General features: G+C 39.7%; 1 protein-coding gene across 1 annotated transcript; it reads left to right on the top strand.

Annotated features, from left to right (window-relative positions):
- The first annotated feature begins 14,368 nt into the window (after window positions 1-14,368).
- On the top strand, window positions 14,369-18,013 carry IL17A (interleukin 17A). The gene is made up of 3 exons (XM_044005623.1): window positions 14,369-14,395; window positions 15,725-15,921; window positions 17,782-18,013. Exons 1-3 carry the CDS (start codon window positions 14,369-14,371, stop codon window positions 18,011-18,013), a joined length of 456 nt encoding a protein of 151 aa, XP_043861558.1.
- Window positions 18,014-21,468: the final 3,455 nt, after the last annotated feature.

Raw genomic sequence — 21,468 nt, forward strand, 5'->3', positions numbered from 1 at the left:
CCAGTACCCCTGACCTTGAAGATAACTCCATCACCAGACTCAGAGCATTTCCACCAGCTACTCCCTGCCTGGAATATTCTCTCCTCAATTCTGCCTCATGGCTTCCTTTAAGTGACAGCTAAAATCCCATCTCATTTGGGGCCATAACCAGTTGTGTTGACCTATATCTTGCCACTGGACCCAGATGACTCTGGAGGAGAGGTCCTGGGGTTGGTGACCTTGCCCAGGCCTCCCTCACTTAAATCCATTTCACTGCAAGTCATGACATCACTCTGATGTCATGGTCCCCTTCCAGAATGAAGGACAAACAACAACAAAAATCCCATCTTCTCCAGAAGCCTTTCCTAGTCCCTCTTATTACTACTGTCTTCCCTCTCTTGGTTATCTACAATTAATCCAATATTTGGCTTGATTTTGTACAGCTGCTTCTATCTTGTCTCCCACGCGCCCCACCCCCATTAGACTGTGAGCTCCTTGAAATCAGGGGCTATGTTTTTAATTTTTATCTCCAGTGATTAGCAGTGCCTGGTATATAGTCTGTGCTTAATTAATGCTTATTGGCTGACTAATGGAAAGGAACACTTGTAGCTAGATGAATCAGGAAAGGCTTCAACTCAAAAAAGTTGAGAACCATTGCCCACTGTAACCATTCACCCCCTTGCAAGAGTTTTCCTTACCAAAAAACAAACAAAAAAACCCATACCCACAAAATGTTGCTGCAATGGTGGGAACCAATGCTCTAGACTGCTGCTTATTAAAAGCTTGACTAGAGAGGAAAAGGACTTCCCTCCCTGATGTCTTTTTAAGTTTGGCCTTCTATTAAAAATTAGATCATCGAGGAGGCAAAATCAGGACAATTCCACACCGTGCTGCATTCATCTTGGTCCCCGTGGGTGGGGGAAAAGAAAGGGAATCCCTGTGTGTCTTTGCAAAGAAGTGTGCTCCATGAGTGAGCATTGGGCTAGTGAATATTCAATCTTTCCATTAGAAGGTTTTTTCTTTTTTCTTTTTCCTTAGTATGGTGATTCTTCTAAGGATGTTCTATAGTGGGTAGAATTGGTCATTCAGAACCTAGCACATTCAACTTCTGTCCAGAATCCTGTGAAAATCCTCTTTATTATACAAGCATTTACTGACAACAATGGCATACTGGCATAGGTCCAGGGTGTATGGGAAGAAAGGTACACTAATACACTGTTGTTGGAGCTGACAACTGGCCCAATTTTTCCTTCCCTTCCCACAAGAGGAAGCTCAAGTGTCACATTCTACAGGAAGCCTTTTGGGATCTCCCAATTGCTAGTCTTGCTTATCATGTACCAGTTACTGGGTGAAGCCCAGGAATACAGAGACAAAAATATAATAGTCCCTGATCTTGAAGAACTTCTATTTCATTAGGGAAAAAATTACATAGAAAATTGTACAAAGTGAATTTCAAGAAGAGGATACTAGGAACTTGGATGCGGGGAAAGTGGGGCAAGGGGGGTTGGAATGGGAAGGAAAAAGGGAACTGGAGGAGTAGCAGGAGGCATTTCCTGCAGGAGACAGTACTTGACCTGAACTTTGGAGGAAAGTAGGAATTCTATGAGGCAGAGGTGAGAAAAGAATACATTCCAGGCATGGGGGGCAGACACCTTGCATAAAGGTATAAAGATGCAAGATGGAATGTCCCATATGTGGAATGGTAAGGAGCCCAATGGTTAGAATATAGAGTATGTGAAGGAGAGTGGTGTGCAATTATCCTAATAGGGTTGGTTGGAGCTAAATTATGAAGGGTCTTAAAAGCCTTTTTTTAATTGCCAAAGACTTTATTTATATGACAGTAAATTTTATTGGAAAATGGAGATTCTGCATTTTATCCCAAATGTGATACTTGGGAGCCACTGGAGTTTCTTGAGGAAGAGAATGATATGATCAGATCTCTGATTTGAGACCATCAATTTGAAAGTTATTTGGAAGAAGGATTGGAAAGGGTAAAGATGGGAGGCAGGGATACCAATGAGGAGGTTATTCCAATAGATCAGATGAGAAGGAATGAGTACCTGAACTAGCACAGTGACCATACAGATGAAAAGAAAGAGATCAAAGGAAGAAATGGTGCACACATGCAACAGGCAAGACTTGGCAACTGATTAGATAGCTTGGGTGAAGGAGAGTGAGTAGTCAAGGATGAATCTAAGGCTACAACACTGAAGGACTGGAAGGACAGGGTGTCCTCAACCAAAATAAGGAAGTTAGGAAGGGGTGTGTGTGTGTGTGTGTGTGTGTGTGTGTGTGTGTGTGTGTGTGTGCATATATGTGTATTATATGTGAAAATCATTTGCATAGAAATGTTAGCTGAACCCATGAAAGATGAGATCAATGCAATCGTTTTTATTCATTAATTCATTTATTCATTCATTTATTTTTTTTGTTTGTTTTTATATACTGTTATAATCTGTTGTTCCCACTGTCCCCCACTCCCCACCAAGGAAAGGAAAGGGAAGGGAGGGGAGGAAAGGGAAGGGAAAGAAGCCCCTCTTCATAAATATCCATAGTCTAGCAAAACAAATTCCTACACTTGTCATGCCCAAAATTTCTTGTCTCTTTCTGTGTTTTAAGTTCATCACCTCGCTGGCATGAAGTAAAGGCTATGTTTCATCTTCAGTTTTCTGGATTCATGATTTATCATTGAGATCAAAGTGATCTTATATTGTTAAATGAAGGCAATTCTCACCTTAGATTTTTTAGCTCGGAACAGACAAACAATCCTGTATTTTCTTCAATTTTTTGCATCTCAGGTAACAAAGACGATGATTATAAAGTCTTCTTCTAGATTATAAGATCCTTCCTGACAAGAACAGTATCTTACGCATGTTTTTACCTTTTTTTATACATAGAAGGTACTCAATAAATGTCTGGTGAATAAATGGCATCTAGACACTTACTGGAGATGATCAATATAATCCTATAGTACATGCTTCACCTTTCATCAACAAGGCTAAAGTCAGAAACTGGGTTATTGTCTCACCTCTATCAAGTAGTCTTAGCTTTCCTATTGACCAGATTGCTGTTGCTTAGTCATCATATCCGGATGCCTTGTGGGTTTCCATGATCTGCTATTAGCCCTCTGTCTATCACTTTCATGTGTTAGCCTCACCACATTTTGCTTTAATGCCTCATGTAGCAGCTTTTATTAAAAAAAAAAAAACAACTTATGGACTTTGTTACAGCTCTCCCTGGGGTCTATATGAACTCAGACCATGACTCCAAAAATTCTGAAGGGTAAAGATGATGTTTCTGCCTTCTTCACAGAGAGAGTGTTCTATAGATATGGCAGCCACACACAATTTTACTAATTTGTCTAAGGTGGGATCCTACAAAGCCCAGAGAGCAGCCAAGATTCAACTGTTTGAATAAGTGATTAACATTTCTAGATCTTTCACCCAACTGTCAACAAAGTCACTACCACAAACATACTCAGGTCATTCCAGTCCTTAAATATGTTATTTATAAAACAGTTATTTACCTGTATTTTAAAAAAAGAAAACTGCCTTTTTATTTAAAAAAAAGGAAGAGGAAGGATTTAAAATACTAAGTTAAATGTACTACAATATATCTAGGTACATCTAAATGTAATAACCTAGAAAATATACATTATATATGTCACACGTATGTATGTGTATATTATATCTATGTTTGATATATGTATAAAATTTAATTATATCACAAATAAAATTTTAAAAATAAAGAAAGAATGGACATTGAACTGGGGGAAAAAAAAGAAAGCTTCATTAGACACCCCCCCAATCCCTCTGACTATGATCTTATCTCTTCTCCTTTCTCTGCCAAAGTCCTTGAAAATATTATCTACCCTTGCTGCCTACACTTTCTCACCTCCAACTAATTCCACATAGCTTCAAACTTTATCACTCAACAGAAAATACGCTTTCCAAAGTTACCAGGGATCTTTTAAGTGCCAAATCTGATGTATTTTCTCAGTCCTCGACCTTCTTGACTTCTCTGCTGCATTTGAACCTGTTGACGCTCTCTCTATATATTTCTCCTTTCTGGATTTTTATGACATTAACCTCTTCTGAGTCTTATCCTACTTGTCTAACCATTCCTCAATCTCCTCTGTTGCCCTATCATTTGTTGTTACTGTCCTTTATTTTCAAAGAGGAACGATGACATCACAAGGTGATATCTTAAGTTGCACATGAATTGAATTTTACTGAGATAGAGTTACATAAATTCATCAATCTCACTCTCTCTCCCAGAGTTATCAAAGTCCAGGGGCAAGACTTCCAGGATAGAATAGCTGCATCTTCAATGTCTGACCAAGTTCTAAGCATTCCACAGTGCCCGCTTCAGCAGCCTTCATAGCTGTTGTAATAAATTGTTCTCATCCATCTATTCCACAAAGGTAAGTCTTTACATGCTTGGGGTAGACATTCCCCTGACTCACCGATGGGTCAGTTACCTCCAACCTGGTTTAGCCTATATGCTGAGACAGTTTTCCTGGGTTGTGGCCACTTTGTAACTCTAGCTTCTTAGAGTTATAAGTGAGAGTTGGGTGAAAGGTGGACCCCATAAGTGGGTGAGCAATCCTTAAAAGGACTCAACAATTGGTGTAATGGATAAAGCACCGGCCCTGGATTCAGGAGGACCTGAGTTCAAATCGGACCTCAGACACTTGACACTCACTAGCTGTGTGACCCTGGGCAAGTCACTTAACCCCCACTGCCTTGCAAAACGAACAAACAAACAAACAAACAAACAAATAAATAGATAAAAGGACTCAACAAGCCCTCACACCAGAGGGGCTAGTCCTCCTTGAACAACCCCATCCCCCCCATCATCTAAATCATTGCCTAATTGTGGGTATACCCTGTGGCTCTTTCCTAGGCTCTCTTATCTTCTCCCCCTATAGTCTCTCTTGGAAACATTATCAGATTCCATGGGGTTAACTATAATCTCTATGCAATTGATTTATAGTTCTTTATATTTAGCCTCTCACCTGAGCTTATTGGACATTTCAAACTAACCATCCCCAAAACCTCTCAAATTCAGCATATCAAAAAAAAAAAAAAAAGAGTTCCTTTTCCTCTGGAATCCTCTCTTTTTCCAAACTTCCCTATTTCTGTCAAAGGCACTATCATCTTCCATCCTCCCAGGTTCATAACCTCAGCATTATATCCTCAACTCCTCACTGACCCTTACCCCATATAGATTCAATCATTTGCCAAATCTAACTCTACTACATCTCTTGCATCTGACCCCTTTACTCTATTCTCAGAGTTCAGTTCAGACCCTTATTATCATCTCAACTAGATATTGCAGCAATCTACTGATTGGTCTCCCTACTTTGTGTGTGTTTAATTTTTTTTTATTTTCCCAAATTACATGTAAAAACAAATTTTAACATTGATTTAAAAAACTTTGTGTTCCAAATTCTCTTCCTCCCTCTCTCCCCAACCCCCCCTGAAGAATTCAGGCAATTCAATATAAGTTATACATGTCCTACTTAGTCTTTAACTACCCCAGTCTATCCTATACCCGGCTGCCAAAGTAATTTAGCTTATTCACAAAACTGGCCATGTCACTCCCCCATTCAATCAACAATTCAATCCTATCACCTCCAGGATAAAATATGAACGTCTCTATTTAGCTTTTAAAGCCCTTCATAACCTGGATCCAACCTATCTTTCCAGTTTCACTGAACATCAGTCCCCCAACTCCACATTTTGTGATCTAGCCACAGTGGCCTCCAAGCTGTTCTTCATAGATGGCACTCTATCTCTCATCCCAATGCCTTTGCACTTACCATTCCCCATGTCTGGAATCTCTCCTCACTTCTCTCCTCATGTCTATCTCAGAAAATATTTGTTCTTTCAAGTACCAACTGCTGTGTTCAAGCACCACCTTCTACATGAAGTCTTCCCAGTATTCCTCCAAATGCTAATCTACTCCCTCCCAAAAGACCTTGCATTTAAACTGCCTTGTATTTACTCTATATGTATTTTGCATATATTTCTATATGTACTTGTCATCCCCATTAGCTTGAGTAGGGTTTTTTCTTTCCATTCATTGAATTTGTGTCCCAAGCAACTCCCCACAGTGCCTGAATATAGTCAGTATTTAATAAATGCTTGTTGGTTGCTCAATTGATTAATTGACTGTCTACCTTTAAGATCCTGTCAAAATTTTAGAATGGGTTATTTAACAAATGGTCTGTGAGCATTTAGAAAAGAAAGAGGTGATCACCAGGATCTATCATGCATTCACTTAGAATATTAGGATATTAGCCTGATTTCCCGTTTTTCTTCTATAGGGTTAACAGACTAATAGATCAAAGAAATCTTACACACACACACACACACACACACACACACACACACACGCACACACACACACGCACACAAATATATACTTATACATACATATGTGTGGTGTGTTGATTTCAATAAGGCATTTGACAGTCTTTCATCTTGGAAGTACAATTTTTGGAGAACCAGGTAATATTACTGAGGTTACAATATTACATTTAGCTTAATTGATTCATATTTGGTTGAACAACTATACCTAAAGTATTGATTAATAATAAACTGATGCTAACCTGAAGGAAAATGTCTAGTTATGAGAGTATTTCATCTTCATTAGTTGTCCCCTCTACTACTAAACCTAGGTGGATGGGGTCTCACAACACTCTCAGATCAAAATTTATGTACTATGGGCAGCTAGGTGGTGCAGTGGATAGAGCACCAGCCCTGGAGTCAGGAGTACCTGAGTTCAAATCCGGCCTCAGACACTTAACACTTACAAGCTGTGTGACCCTGGGCAAGTCACTTAACCCCAATTGTCTCGCTAAAAAAACAAACAAAAAAAAATGTATGTACTAGTCTGAGGTCAATTCTCATCAGCAACAAAAACATCCTAGTAACATTACTCCCTCATTACTTCATAATCCATTTGCTCCCGCAGATACACACAAGGATGGGAAATTAATTTAGCCTGTCTCTTCTAACCACATGGTAGTTATCTCAGGGTAGTTTTGTATTCAACTTTGCCCTTTGATTGTCCTGTCTCAATACTATTACTTCTAAGTACTTCCTTTTCTGGTTATAAACTTCTTGAATGATATATTTTAAGCTACTTCTTTGCAAATCAAAATTGATAATATGCTGCAATCTTTTTACTCCTACTATTCATCTCAGTATTCTCAGGGCAATCTCTGCAGATAAGAGATATGGAAAGACAGAGAAAGAGGGAGGGAGGGAGGAAGGGAGAGAGAGAGAGAGAGAGAGAGAGAGAGAGAGAGAGAGAGAGAGAGAGAGAGAGAGAGAGAGAGAGAATGTATTCTCATTGGCTCCTGGCAACTACCTGGTGAGACAAGTGCTATTCTAAAGATTAAGAAACCGAAGCTTAAGGGGCAGGTAGGTGGTGCAGTGGATAGAGCACTGGCCCTGGAGTCAGGAGGACCTGAGTTCAAATCTGACCTCAGACACTTAACACTTACTAGCTGTGTGACCCTAGGCAAGTCACTTAACCCCAATTGCCTCACCAAAAAAAAAAAGAAAGAAAGAAAGAAAGAAAGAAAGGAAGGAAGGAAGGAAGGAAGGAAGGAAGGAAGGAAGAAAGAAAGAAAGAAAGAAAGAAAGAAAGAAAGAAAGAAAGAAAGAAAGAAAGAAAGAAAGAAAGAAAGAAAGAAAGAAAGAAAGAAAGAAAGAAAGAAGCTGAAGCTTGGAGGGTTTAAAGGACTTGCCCAGTGTCACCCAGCTAAAGAGGTGGCATTTGAACCCAGGTCTTCTTGTTTCCAAGTCCAACAAGCTATCTACCAAACTATGATTAAGTGACTTATCCAAAGTCACAGTTAGTAATGGTAGAGTTTTAATTCAGGACTTCTAACTCCAAACACAACGATTTTCCCTCTAAAAAGTCATACTAAATGGATGTTGAAACATCTTTTCTCTAGTCAACTGTGAGCCCAGAAGAATTAGGATCATAATTTTAAAGACGGAAGAGACTTTAAAGGTCATTTAGTCCAATACCTTCTATTTAAAGATGAAGACACGAAGGCTTATGAAGCGGCACTAATTGTAAGTATCAGAGTTGAAATTCCAGCCATGTCTTCTGACTCCAAATCCAGTATCTGTCCACTTAAATAGGAAGACTCATCATCTCAGTAGAGAGGTGAAGGGCAACAGATGCAGAATGTGGCATATTCTGTCAGACATAAAATGGAGTCAAATGAATGGAGTCAAGAAGTCCTGAGTTCACATCCTGCCTCAGATACTTACTGGCTATGTTCAATATGGGGATGATGAGAATCAAATGAGATAACTTTTGCAAAGTACTTTCCAAAACTTAAAACACTATATAGATGCTAGGTATTATTATTATTATTAAATACCTTGGTATTTTGATTTCAAAAAGGTCATCATACTCACTGATCTGAGCACATACATCTTGTGCTTTACCTCTGCCTCTTGTGGCCTGGGGAAATAGGGACAAAAACTGAATCACGGGGGCAGCTAGGTGGCACAGTGGATAGAGCACCGGCCCTGGAGTCAGGAGTACCTGAGTTCAAATCCGGCCTCAGACACTTAACACTTACTAGCTGTGTGACCCTGGGCAAGTCACTTAACCCCAATTGCCTCACTAACAAATAAATAAATATTAAAAAAAAAAAAACTGAATCACGTACATACAGTCAAATTTCCTCACCCATATAAAGTATCTCAGGAACCAAGATTCCAGCAACAGCCAACACTTATACTTCTAAGCCCACAGCTGACTGGAGAAAACCCATTAGTAAGTTGTTCCAGAAGTTGGGTCTTTCCCTTTGAGTATATTCTGTAATTCCCTAAATCTTTTTTACCTTTGAAAATGCTTTAAAAAAAAGAAGGGGAAAAAAAAGAAAGAAATTAAATGAAGGCTGCATGACTTACTGTCATTTGGTAGTTTAGTCTCCTTGCTATTTAATTTTAGACCTTGACTTTGGGTGACATCCGTTCAGTCCCTCACTGACCTTGATTCCACTGGGGTCAGAGGCTGTCAGTACCCAGCATAACGTCATCCAACTTAGCGTCACACAAGTTAGCATCACCTAACTCAGTGTCACCCTGGCAAAGTGGAGATTTGCAATCTGACCCACTTTAAATCAATGTTTCAGTAAAAGAGGAAAGAGAATACCCAACTGCTAGAGTAACGTGGTTAGTTTCCATGAGGTTAATGCTTAGAGGGATTGGGGAAACACACTCACTGACTGTGGCCACACTCTTCTGATATGATGTTTTCCTTCTCACGCAGCCAATCCTTCCAGGCATCGTTTCACTTTTCACAGCAGCAATTTGGGCAAAGAAAATTCTGCTTTTCATAGGTGGAAATTGGGTTCATACAAGCCACTATCTGAACCATTTTCAAGGACATAGTTTATTGATTGATTGAATTAAATTAGGAATCTACCAAGATATTTTTTTAAAAATCATATTTGACCAACATGGCAGATGGCCAAACTTTTTTAAAAATTTGTTTTCCTCAAATACAAGGTAATATTTATATGTCTCTTTATGGTTTTCAAAATGCATAACACATTCCGTCTCATTTGATCCTCACACCAGTCCTGTGAGGTAGGTGCTATTATTGTTTCATTTTATAAATTAAGAAACAAGCAAAAAGAAGCTATTTGTTTGGGTTCACACAGCTAATAAGTTGTGAATGAGACAGGATCTGAACTCATGTCTTGCTATCTCCAATTCCAAAACTTTATCCATTATGTCACCTAGCTGTAATCTGACAAAAACCTTACCAAAAAGCAGAGCTGAGAAGGGAGCGCCTTTGGCCAGCTTTTAGGGAGAAAGCCAAATTCTAAATGATAAGGGAGTTATGTGGCCACCTCCATCCCAACTTCAGTAAGTATTCATCTAATTAGAACATTCTGAAAATGAATAATCCAATAAATGACCCCAAAATGGCCTCACATTAGAAAAGATTCTATAAATGCCCTCACAGCATAAATAACTCTACTTCACCTTAGGCGCAAGAGTAAAGATTAACAGGGGGCTAATGGAGCTTTGCCCCATGTCAAGTGACTGTCTCCCCTTGGCAATTACCATCTTCACATCTCATCTTGAGTTTCATCAGCCAGGTACTTCTATACAAAGCAATTATTCACAGGCAAGAACTCCCAGAATCCAGGGACCCACCTCAGCCCCAATTCTTCCAAGGGTAGAAGTCAGGGGATGCCCTCCCTGTCATAGTTCTCATACAGGCCCACTGCCCAGATGTTCTCAGTGGTCAATACCCCCTCCTACATTTGCTGTCCTCTGCCAGTGACCCCTTAATTGTTTTTGTGCCTAGTGTAGAAAAATGTTCTAGATATAAACAAGTATATAATAAGAAACCAGAGAACTAAATGATTGTTGACTGCCAAGCTGGATGCTTAGGGCTAGAACTTGGCCAAAAGTAAACAATCAGCTTTCTGTGCCAGGAAATGAAGTGGGGACTAGCAACAACAAAAGCATCGTTTTTATAAAATTGCTTAAGGAGTTCTCAAACCACAGAACCACAAAGATCTTAATTACAAAATTAAATAGCTTAGAATTTTTGTCCCCTACAGATGAAAGCAGCTGGCTTGGGGATAGCCAGTAGGCAGAGAAGAGAAGAGACCCCATTCCAGGTTTGGGGGATGGCCAAAGAAAACACCTAGATCAGAAATATGGAGTTTCTTATTTGTGAAATAGCAAGGAGGCTAGTGTCAGTGATCAAAGAGCATGTCATAGGGAGTAACCTATAAGAAGACTGGAGGGGCAGTTAGGTGGCACAGTGGATAAAGCACCAGCCCTAGATTCAGGAGGACCTGAGTTCAAATCCAGTCTCAGACACTTGACAGTTACTAGCTGTGTGACCCTGGGCAAGTCACTTAACCCTCATTGCCCTGCAAAAAAAAAACAAAAACAAAAACCAGGAAAGATAGGAGAGGGCTAGGTTATCAAAAGCTCTTTACAAGGCTTTGAACACCAAAGGGAGCATTTTGTATTTAATCATGGAGGCAAAAGGGAGCCACTAGAGTTTATTTAGAAGGGAGGTGATGTGGTTGGACCTGTACTTTGGTGGCTGAATGGAGAATGGATTGGAGTGGGGAGAGACTTGTGACTGGCAGAACCACCAGCAGACAATTGCAACAATCCAAGTGTGAGGTGATGAGGGCTTGTAATAGAGTAGTGACAGTGTTAGAGGAGAGAAAGGGGTAAATTCAAGAAATGTTTCAAAGGTGAAATCGATGGGCCTTGGCAACAGCTCGTTTAGGTGGGCGGTGGGGGGGGGGGCGGGGGTGAGATATATTGAGGGGATGAGGCCACCACCTAGGTTGTGAGTGTGAGGGATTGGGATAGCATATCCAAAACAGAAATCATTCTCTTTCTTTTTAAACTTGTTCCTCCTTAAGGATTCCTAATCTCTGTTAAAGACATCACCATCCCTCTGGTCACCAGGATTCATCATCTCATACTCATTCCTAATTACTCCCTCTCTCTCATCCCATAGCCAATGAGTTGCCAGGTTTGGTTGATTCTTCTTCCACAACCTCTCTCACATCCATCCCTTTCTCTGCATTCACATGGCCAACACTAGTTAAGGCTATCATCACCTCTCACCTGAACTACATCTTGTCCAGCTTCCTCATGTCTTACTCTAATAGCCTCTTAGATACTACATACACTTAGGAAACACTCCTTCCTTTTCCTTTCAGAAATCTTGCCTTCCTTCACCTCAGGTGCCACCACCCAAGGGATGCTTACCCTGAGCCCAGCATTTGTTAGGGATAGCTCTCTTTCATCAATACTCATTGGAGTATGCTTAATTCATTTATATGCTATATTCCCCAAGGTAGAGGTAGGTCATCTTGTCCAACTCCCTCATTTTATAAAGTGAGAAAACTGAAACCCAGGGAAGTTACGTGATCTTGTCCAAGGTTGCCTAACTAGTAAGTGACAAAATCAGGATATGAGTCCAGGTGCTCTGACTTTTCATACAGGTTTCTTTCCATTCTACTTCACTGCCTCCAGAGCCTGGTTCATTTGGGCAGTTCTTGAAACTAGGTTCTTGAGAAATGTTTCTTGAATTACATTGATCTGATTCTTGATCAGGAAGAAACTGGGAGCCCCTCTAGAAGATCAGGAAGAGCCCATGTGCTTTGTGGTTTGTTGAAGTTTAAAAAATTGATATTATGAAGGATCAGGTGGAATTACAAGACTGAGAACTGAAAGTGACAGGGAAAATTACATGAAAGTAATCTAAGGCCCCCAGAGGGGAAGTGACTTGCCCAAGGTCATTTAGGTAGTAAAGAACAGAGCCATGATTTGAAAGCCAGGTCTCTTGATTCCAAATCCAGTGGTCTTTCAACTAATCTTGAGCATCATACATGTCATGCTAATTTTATTTTCCCCATGTAATGGAAAAAGTGTGAATCCTTTAAAATATTTGAAATATCTGTGATTCTGTCATTGTGTGTGTGTGTGTGTGTGTGTGTGTGTATGTGTGTGTGCTACAAACCCTCTATGTAGGCAGGGGTAGTCTTAGAAAGTTCTGCAGCTGGAAAATTCTGCACCCTGGAACCATCTTGTCGATCAGCATCTCTGACCTTAGCTAAGTTGGTACTCAAATAATAGAAATATACTCTATTATTGGGCATATAATTGAAAAAACCTTTGCAGCTCCCTCAGGTGTGCCAAAGCTAGCATCCTCATGGCATTGCCTTCAAGAGCTCCCAGGGACCTCTTTACTCCACAGTGAGGCATTGGGGGAGATCTTGAGTGGTGGATGTATTTCAGATTTTAGTATGGTCTATGCATATATAGAGAACGTGAATGTCTTCCCTTTTTTGTTAGATCTATAATTTCATTGATATAAGGAACTCACAATAAGGAAAACCCCTAGAGCTTTACAACAGAAGTGCATTGGCTCGGAGACTATCTAATCTTAGAGAATTACCTAGAGCACTGACATTTTGATTGACTTACCCAAGGTAAAACAATCAGAATGTATGCGATCCAGCATTTAAACCTCAGTCTTCCTGTATCCAAAGCCAGCTGTCTATCTACTATGCTGACTCTCTTTATATATCCATACCAAGAGTCTGTGCAGAGAACTGTATGTAGTAGTTCCTTAGCTTGTAGGGCAGGTTAAGTAATTAGCAGATTTTTTAAATCGAGATCATTGAGTAGAAATGTGCAATATACAGTTTGTTGCTGTTCAGTTGTTCAGTTCTGTCCAACTCTTTATGACCCCATGGACCACACTGTCCATTGAGGTTTTCTTGCTGAAGATATTGGAGTGGTTTGCCATTTCCTTCTTTAGTGGATTGAAGACAAACAGAGGTTAAATGATTTGCCCAGGGTCGCACAGCTAGGAAGTGTCTGAGGCCAGATTTGAAGTCAGGTCTTCCTGATTCTAGGACCAGTGCTCTATCCATTGAGCCATCTAGCTGGCTCTGTCTTATGCATTAGAGGGGATCCAGCCATACAAGAATTACCCTGGGAGTCCAGAGACCTGGGCTCTCTGACCATAGATACAGAGAGGCGTCATATTTTAATGGAAAAGATACAGTATATTGATCTAGGAAGTCTTCTCTAATCTATCAATTATAGGAATTGGAACAGATTATCTCTAAGACCTCCTCCAACTCTTAATCCCAGGATGCTAAGTAACATCCATTCTGTGCCTTGAGTTTCCTCATTTATATAAAAAAAGACAATAAGCTTTTAAACTTTACAATGCATTTCCCTTATAATAACACTAAATGAGATCTGGGTAGTATGAGCATCACTGTCCCCAAATTACAGATAAAAAAACTAAGGCTTTGAGAGGTTAATTTACTTGCCTGACATCACAATACAAGTTAGTGTCAGAGCCGAGATTCAAATCCAGATCTCTCCTGATACCAAGTCCCATGCTCTTTCCAAACTTGCACCAACTATTCACCATGGCTATAACAAGAGAAAACATTTAATAAACTTTAGAGTGACATAAAAATATTAGTGGTGATTAAAGGATATCATTTTATTACACTTAGTCTTGCTCTCATCACATGCAAAAAAAAAAAAAAGAGGATGGAATAAATTATTTCTATTGGTCCCTCCCTGGTCTGCAAATGATCACGTTGGTTACTATATGTATTACTCAGGGCAAACAATTTGTTTCCATCATATATGATTTGACCTGCTTAGCAGATGGAATTTTTAAGCAAATATCATCGTCAGCCTAACCACAGACAGCAGGTAAGGAGAGTGAAATGCTATAAAAAGCCAAGGTGAAATGACAGCGCTACACATCGCCAAACCTCTCAGCAGACACATACCCATCAATCCCAGACTGTGGAAGAGAGGCTACCATGTCTTCTCTGAGCATCTTGTCATTGGTGAGTACAGCGATAACCTGAATGTCTTTCTTTGGGAAGGCCCAGAAAATACTTCTAGACCGGGTATGCAAGAATATTGACTGTTTTCTATGGGAGATGAAAGAATAACATATACTTTGGATGGGAAATGCAGAGGGTTGTAAGCTATCTTGACGAAATAATGGTCAACATGAAAAATTAGATTAAAACTGAAAGAGACTCATAGCTAAGCTAAACCACATGGGATGTGTCATATCACTTTGCAGTATCTTGTTCTCTGGTTGAAAAGAGAACTTTAATATGTTATTCCTGTGGTTGTGCTTGCCTTTAAAGTGGGTCATCCTATCTAAAAAGGGTCTTTGATGTGTTCCCTTCCGAGCTTTCTATCCTCTTCCATTGTATTCTTTTTTAAAGGCATTTGGGGGGTGGGGCAATGGGGGTTAAGTGACTTGCCCAGGGTCACACAGCTAGTGTCAAGTGTCTGAGACTGGATTTGAACTCAGGTCCTCCTGAATCCAGGGCCAGTGCTCTATCCACTGCACCACCTAGCTGCCCCCTTCCATTGTATTTTTAACACAACAAACATTCATATTCTAACAAAATGGATGTATGGTTGTGTGTTCCCACATACGTATTCAAATTCCAAATAGCTAGGTAAGGTTCGGTGTTCGATTCATTGGGTAAAATAGATAAAAATTAGTTCCCTGAAGTTGATACTTTATTGCTCACTTCCATGCACTGGCACAAGCTATTCTCCATGCCTAGAATGAACTCCCTCTTCATCGCTACATCTCAGAAACCTGATTTTCCTTAAGGTGCAACATAGGAATCTCCTGAGCTCACCTGTTCACTTTTACCTCCTCAGCGAACCATCCCCAACCCACTAAGTTGTTACTGCTCTCTCCCACTCAATTTTCTTTGTACTGTACATATGCACATGAGAAATCCCTAGGGAAAGACTCAGGTGAAGTATAATGGAATGAGCACAAGACTTGGAGTCAGGAGCCAGGGTTTGAGGAGATCAAGCTCTGATACACACTAGCTGTATAACCACAGAAAATTTGCTTAAGCCCTTTGAACCTCTATTACCTGAACATCCTTTTCAGAGGGATCTGGTAAAGAAAAAGCTTTGCAAACCTTGGAATGTAATAGAAACCATAAGCTATTGTGATTCAGAAGTAATTTAACCACCAGGACAAATTAATGACTAGATGTCATCACTAGGATAAAGGGAAGTTTGTAGTATGTTAGTATTTTGTTGAGCTTAAAGGCTTTGTTTGGGGTTTTTTAATTCACTTATATACCCCCTCTTTCACACACTTCCCTTCCTTTTTCCTCCTCCAGTTCAAGTCACTGCTGCTGTTGCTGATTCTGATGTTCATGATGAAAACCGCAGTCTCAATGCCAAAGAGATCAGGCTGCCCCAAAGCCGAAAGGAACGACTCTTATCAGAACGTGAAGATCAGCATGAATATCATTAACCGGAACCCAGGCTCGAAGATGTCCCCTGATTACAAGAAGCGCTCCACCTCTCCTTGGGATATGTTGTAAGTAGCACCATAACCCCCAAGTGAGAGTGATCCCTGATCTTATACCGAACACATTGCTTTCATCTAAGAGTGGAGATTGCACTGTACCATTTGCAGAATCACAAGAGACCTTGCTTACTTCTTCCTTGAGCTGCCCTTATAGCTGACAACTGAAAACAGGTGAAACAATTCAATCAGCCATATTTCACATGAACAATACTATATGAGCTTCCTCTGTAAAAAAAATGGGCCAAATAACTTCACTGCCTTCCACAAGGAGCTATTGGTGGAGAGGATGGGGAGGCAGCTTTAATAATCACCAGCATTTAGATAAGCATTTAAAGGTTTGGAAAGTTCTTTACATGTTATCTCGTTTTATCCTTGCAATGACCCTAAGAGGTAGATGCTATTATTTCCCCCATTTTATAGATAAGGAAACTAAGGCAGGCAGACCTGCTCAGGGTGATGCAGCTAGTAAGTTTTGAAGCAGAATTTGAACTCGGATCTTCCTGACTCTAGGTCCAGCATTCTATCGACTATGCCACTTCACTTCTTTTAAGTTTTAAAGTCTTAAAGAAATGTGGCATTCCTAAGGCCCTTCTACTGGTGCAGAATAAACATATGTGTCCTGGAATCAAAAGCTCAAAGTCTGGGATCTTACTAGCTGTGTGCTCCTCAGCCAATAAATTACTTTACCTCTCTGAGCCTCTTTTTTTTTTTCTATAAGATGAGAACAGCAGTGCTTGCCCCTACTTCATAAGGGCATTATGAGATAAACAGTTGGAAACTGCAAAATACTATATTGCATGCTCTTTGGAGAGGAGAAAGGGGAAAGCATTGTAGAGTGCAAAGAGTTCTACAGTATTCAGCCTATTCTCAGCAACTTCCCATGAATCCTGCCTCAGAGAAAATGAGATGACTTGAGGCAGCATGTTTAGTAGAAAGAGAACCAAATTGTGAGTCAGAAGACCTTCATTCAAGTGTCACTTCTGCTACCAACTGTGTAACTTTAGGAAGGATTCTATGATTCTAGAATTGATAGGATCATTGGTTCATTCCCCTTGTCTCAAAGAAGACATTTCACCAATCAGATGAATATCCATCCTAAACCTAAAATACTCCACAGAGAAGTGTTTCACTCTCTCCTTTGTCTCTTTTTTACTATCTAACAATTATTGTTATTGTTATTGTTTGGTCATTTTTCAATCATGCCTGATTCTTTGTGATCCCATTTGCAGTTTTCTTGGCAAAGATCCTGGAGTGGTTTGCCATTTCTTTCTCCAGCTCATTTTATAGATGAGGAAACTGAGGCAAACAGGGTTAAGAGACTTGGAAGGGTCTTGTAGCTTTTAGGAACCTGAGGTCAGATTTGAAGTCAGGAGGATAAGCCTTCTTGACTCCAGGCCTGGTGCTCTAGCCACTGTGAAAATATCCTTTGTATCTATCTAACTTAAATTCCTACTACTGTGGCTTAGGTACTTTTTTTTTTTTGTGGGTCAATGAGGATTAAGTGACTTGCCCAGGGTCACACAGCTAGTGTCAAGTGTCTGAGGCTGCATTTGAACTCAGGTCCTCCTGAATCCAGGGCCAGCACTTTATCTACTGCACCAACTGGCTGCCCTCCTGGCTTAGGTACATTTTATCTCTCTAGGGCACTATGGAATAGTAGTAGAGAAAATGGATGGTGTTCTTCATCATGCAGAAACTTACTAAGACCGTTTTAAAGTAATACCTCAACAACATTTTCTACAAATTATTAGAAACTTCCAGTGTCTGGAATTTTTCCCTGTGAAAAAATCTTCCCCTTTTGTGTTCCCATTCTCATCATTTTTATGCTTCCCCAAGCAATCACATCTCTCTTTTTTTTTTCTCCTCTAGTCCTAATGAGGATGCCAACAGACTACCCCGAACAATCTGGGAGGCTAAGTGCCGTCACTCCGGCTGCATCAATGCTGAGGGAAAAGTGGACCACCACATGAACTCTGTTGAAATCCAGCAGGAGATCTTGGTCCTCCGCAGACAGTTCCCAAACTGCTCCACTTCCTTCCAACTGGAGAAGATGCTGGTCACTGTGGGCTGCACCTGTGTCACCCCACGCACACAGTCCTGAAAGATGATGATCAGTTCATTGGGGGAATGCCTCAGAGGCAATGAGGGATCCTCAAGCTTGGTTTCCAGCAACAGATAACCACCCTTTACCTACACACAAACCCTCAGGGAGCAATCCCCTTTCAGACCAAATTCTATATACAATAATCTAAAGGACATTCAACCTTATCTAGCTTCAAACTTTTGTTCAGAGATAAGAATCAGAACACCCATTCTGTGTTCTATGACTTTAAATTGTGGGCCAATGTTGGCTTTTAATTTGATTTTTTAGATTTTTAAAAAATTGATTATATATTCTTGGGCCATTGAAGATAGAATCTTCAATTTGCTAAGAACTCCCATTTTTTAAACCATTTCTTGCCCTGAAAATTAGTAGCTAGGTGTGTGACTTCTTTTATTTAAAAAGGTAAAACCTCTATTTATATAAATTATTTATGGATTTATTTATATTGCCTTAGTTAGTGTACAGAAAGAAATGAAACAGTCTGATTCTCAGTTTCACCAAAGGAAACCTGTCTTCTGGTTCTAAATCTGTAACTAGACTTCCTCCAGATCTCCAAACCCTAAGAACAAGAGAGTAGGATGAATTCATCTTCCCTCTGAGAGTGAAAGGGAGACTTTTTTTCTCCTTCCTAGCTTCTGAGGATACACCATTGGTCCCATTGGACTGAAAATGTTGACTGAATCTAGTTTCATATTTATTAATTCAAGTTTACCAGATATTGTTGTTATTTTCATAAAATAGAAACCAAGTCTAATTATATGTTTGGCTCACCACCTTGAAATTATTATATGATGAATAAAAGTTTGTAAGAAAAGGACCATTTGTTTCCATTTTTTTCTTCAAATTATTTAAATTCAATTCTACTTGCTATAGCCTTCCCTATCTAATCATCTTCAATTAGTTTTTAATTATACAACTATTAGGTAGATATAAGGTACTTTGCTAGGTGCTAAAGACACAAACCAAAAAGGGGGGAGGGGAGTCTCTATCCTCTAGGAATTTATATTCTATTGGGTGAGGGGAGGTTACAATGAGTATAGAACATTAACAATTAGAGGAATCAGGTAGGGGCTTCCCTTAGGAAATGGTATGAAAGCTGAGCCCTAAAGGAAATTAGAGGTTCTAAGAATGGGAGACAGCCTTGCAGAGGTAGAAGGGTAGAAATATAGAGACAGGGGTAGATAAATATAGATGTTGATATAGATACACATACATATACATCTATATATACACAAACATACTTATAAATGTAAATGTATGTATATATGTGTGTGTGTGTGTATTATAGTGAGTAGGCCAGCTTGACTGATCTATAGAGTACATGAAGGAAAGTAATGTAAAATAAGTCTAAGAAAGAAAGCTAGAGTCAGATTATGACTAGTTTTAAAAGTCTTTTTTTTTTTTACAAAAAAAAGGAAAGTCATCTTTTTTATGGAGCATCTCTGCAATTTTCAGTTCTTTTTTCCAAGGGAACTCTTTTGCTTTCTAGTCATGCCTCATCCTGGATTTGTGATACATAGTTTTTTAAAAACCAATTATAATTTTACTTGTATCCTTATTGAATTTTATCTTATCCATTTGATTGTGAGATCCTGGAGAGTAAAGACTATCTTCAGCCTTTTTTGTAACCCCAACACTTTGAATTGGGTACCCAATTGTCATGGTGCCCAACAGGTGCTTAATAAATGGCTAATAATCCCATTTGGATCTTTGTGAGTCAGGACTCCAGGTTACCTCAGCTTTGTGTCATCCACAGATTTGACTAGCAGGCTCCCTACTGGTAAATTACAAATAATACAAACATCATCTACTTTTATCCTTGCAATTTTAGATGGAATCTCTTACTCCTTTCCAGGCCATGAGTCTGTGAAAAGACCATCTCCGAATTCTCCAGCACACTCTTTCCAATGCATTCCCAAACATATATCACAGGAGGCTGATGCAAACTAACATTACAAAATGCCTGAGAATAGTTTGAGGTCAGAATTACTTACAAGTAAGGAGATACACAAACTATTAGGAATGTAGTTCTCACTTTAATTTCCTAATATTCTCTCCCTTGCCACACAGTCCTATAACCTGCCTCCCCCTACCTAACTCTTCCCTGTACCTGGAATGTCATCCCTCATTCCTTCCCACCTATTGAATTATTATCTATCCTTTAAAGTTAACTCAAAGATCACTTCTTCCATGATGTATTCCTTTCTCTCCCTCACCTCTTACCTCACTTAGTAATGATCTTCCCCCTACAGACCTCATGTATCACTTTATTTTTCATCTCTTAGATATACTTGCTATGTAACATGCAATATAATAGTCACTTCTATTCGCGTATTCTTTTGCTGTTGAGCTATAAGTCCCTTAAAGAGCAGAAATGCATCTTATCTAAATGTTATATCACTTCTACTAAGACTCAGCAAAAATAGTTTTTACACTTTGATGTTGTTCAGTAATTTCTGACTCTGTGACCCCATTTGGGGTTTTCTTGGCAAAGATGGTGGCATAATTTGCCATTTCCTTCTCCAGCTCATTTGACAGATGAGGAAACTGAGGTAAACAAAGTTAAGTGACTTGCCAAAGATCACACAGCTAGTAAGTGGGCAGATTTGGACTCAAGCCTTCATGACTCCAGACATAGCTCTCTAGCCACTACATCACCTTGCTGCCCTCATAAAGTACTATATAAATGTTAGTGATATTTTTTCTGGTATTCAATAGCTGTGACTGTTGAGGAGTTCGGGACTGTAGCACCTACACAAACAAGGGTTCCTTCTCAGAGTGATGACTATGGCATGCGGACTAGAAACAATACCAGTGATCTGGGGGGCACTGACATTCCTAAGGTTCTTGGACTTACTTGTCCATCAGTAGCAGCTGGTCAGTGGTTAGAGTGGTCACTGGTAGAGGAGAAAGGTGTGCCCCTTATCCACAGGTACTGCTTCTCTCAATGATGACTAAAGGGACCTGGCTGGAAACAAGGCTCATTGCCTGGAGAGCACTGTTAGGGTTGGGGGTGGAGATAGCAGAGGGAAGGTACAGATGATCAAGATGATGGTAGTGATTTGTCATACCTACCACTTACAGACTGCTGAAAGCAAGAATACCTTATATTTAGCCTTAAGGTAAAGGTCATTTGTCTTTGATACCCAAAAGAGCTAAGTTGGAGGGAATGGCTACCAGGAAAGTGCACAGCCACAAACATATGCTAAGATAGGGATAGATTCCTCCAAAACTAAACGAAGAAAAGTCTTTCCTTATCCTGTGTCAAAAGAATTCAGGATGTTCTATAAAAGTAAAGTTCCCCTCAAGTGGATATTCATCTAATTGGTTTCCCATCTCTGTGTTTATATACAAAGTAGTACCAATTAACCAGAAAGTTCAAAGTTTATCTAGGAAATACCCTGGATGAAAGATATGGATCTCATATCTCCAAAGGTCCCATAAAAATGGTC

This window comes from Dromiciops gliroides, chromosome 4, assembly GCF_019393635.1.
Source record: "Dromiciops gliroides isolate mDroGli1 chromosome 4, mDroGli1.pri, whole genome shotgun sequence".
Taxonomy (NCBI): Eukaryota; Metazoa; Chordata; class Mammalia; order Microbiotheria; family Microbiotheriidae; genus Dromiciops; species Dromiciops gliroides.

What these genes read in the sequence shown, in the direction of transcription:
- IL17A (XM_044005623.1), top strand. Translation starts at nt 14,369, where the DNA reads ATGTCTTCTCTGAGCATCTTGTCATTG. An exon ending in CTCTGAGCATCTTGTCATTG is followed by an intron (nt 14,396 to 15,724) that starts GTGAGTACAGCG and finishes CTCCAGTTCAAG; the next exon opens with TCACTGCTGCTGTTGCTGAT. An exon ending in ACCTCTCCTTGGGATATGTT is followed by an intron (nt 15,922 to 17,781) that starts GTAAGTAGCACC and finishes TTTCTCCTCTAG; the next exon opens with TCCTAATGAGGATGCCAACA.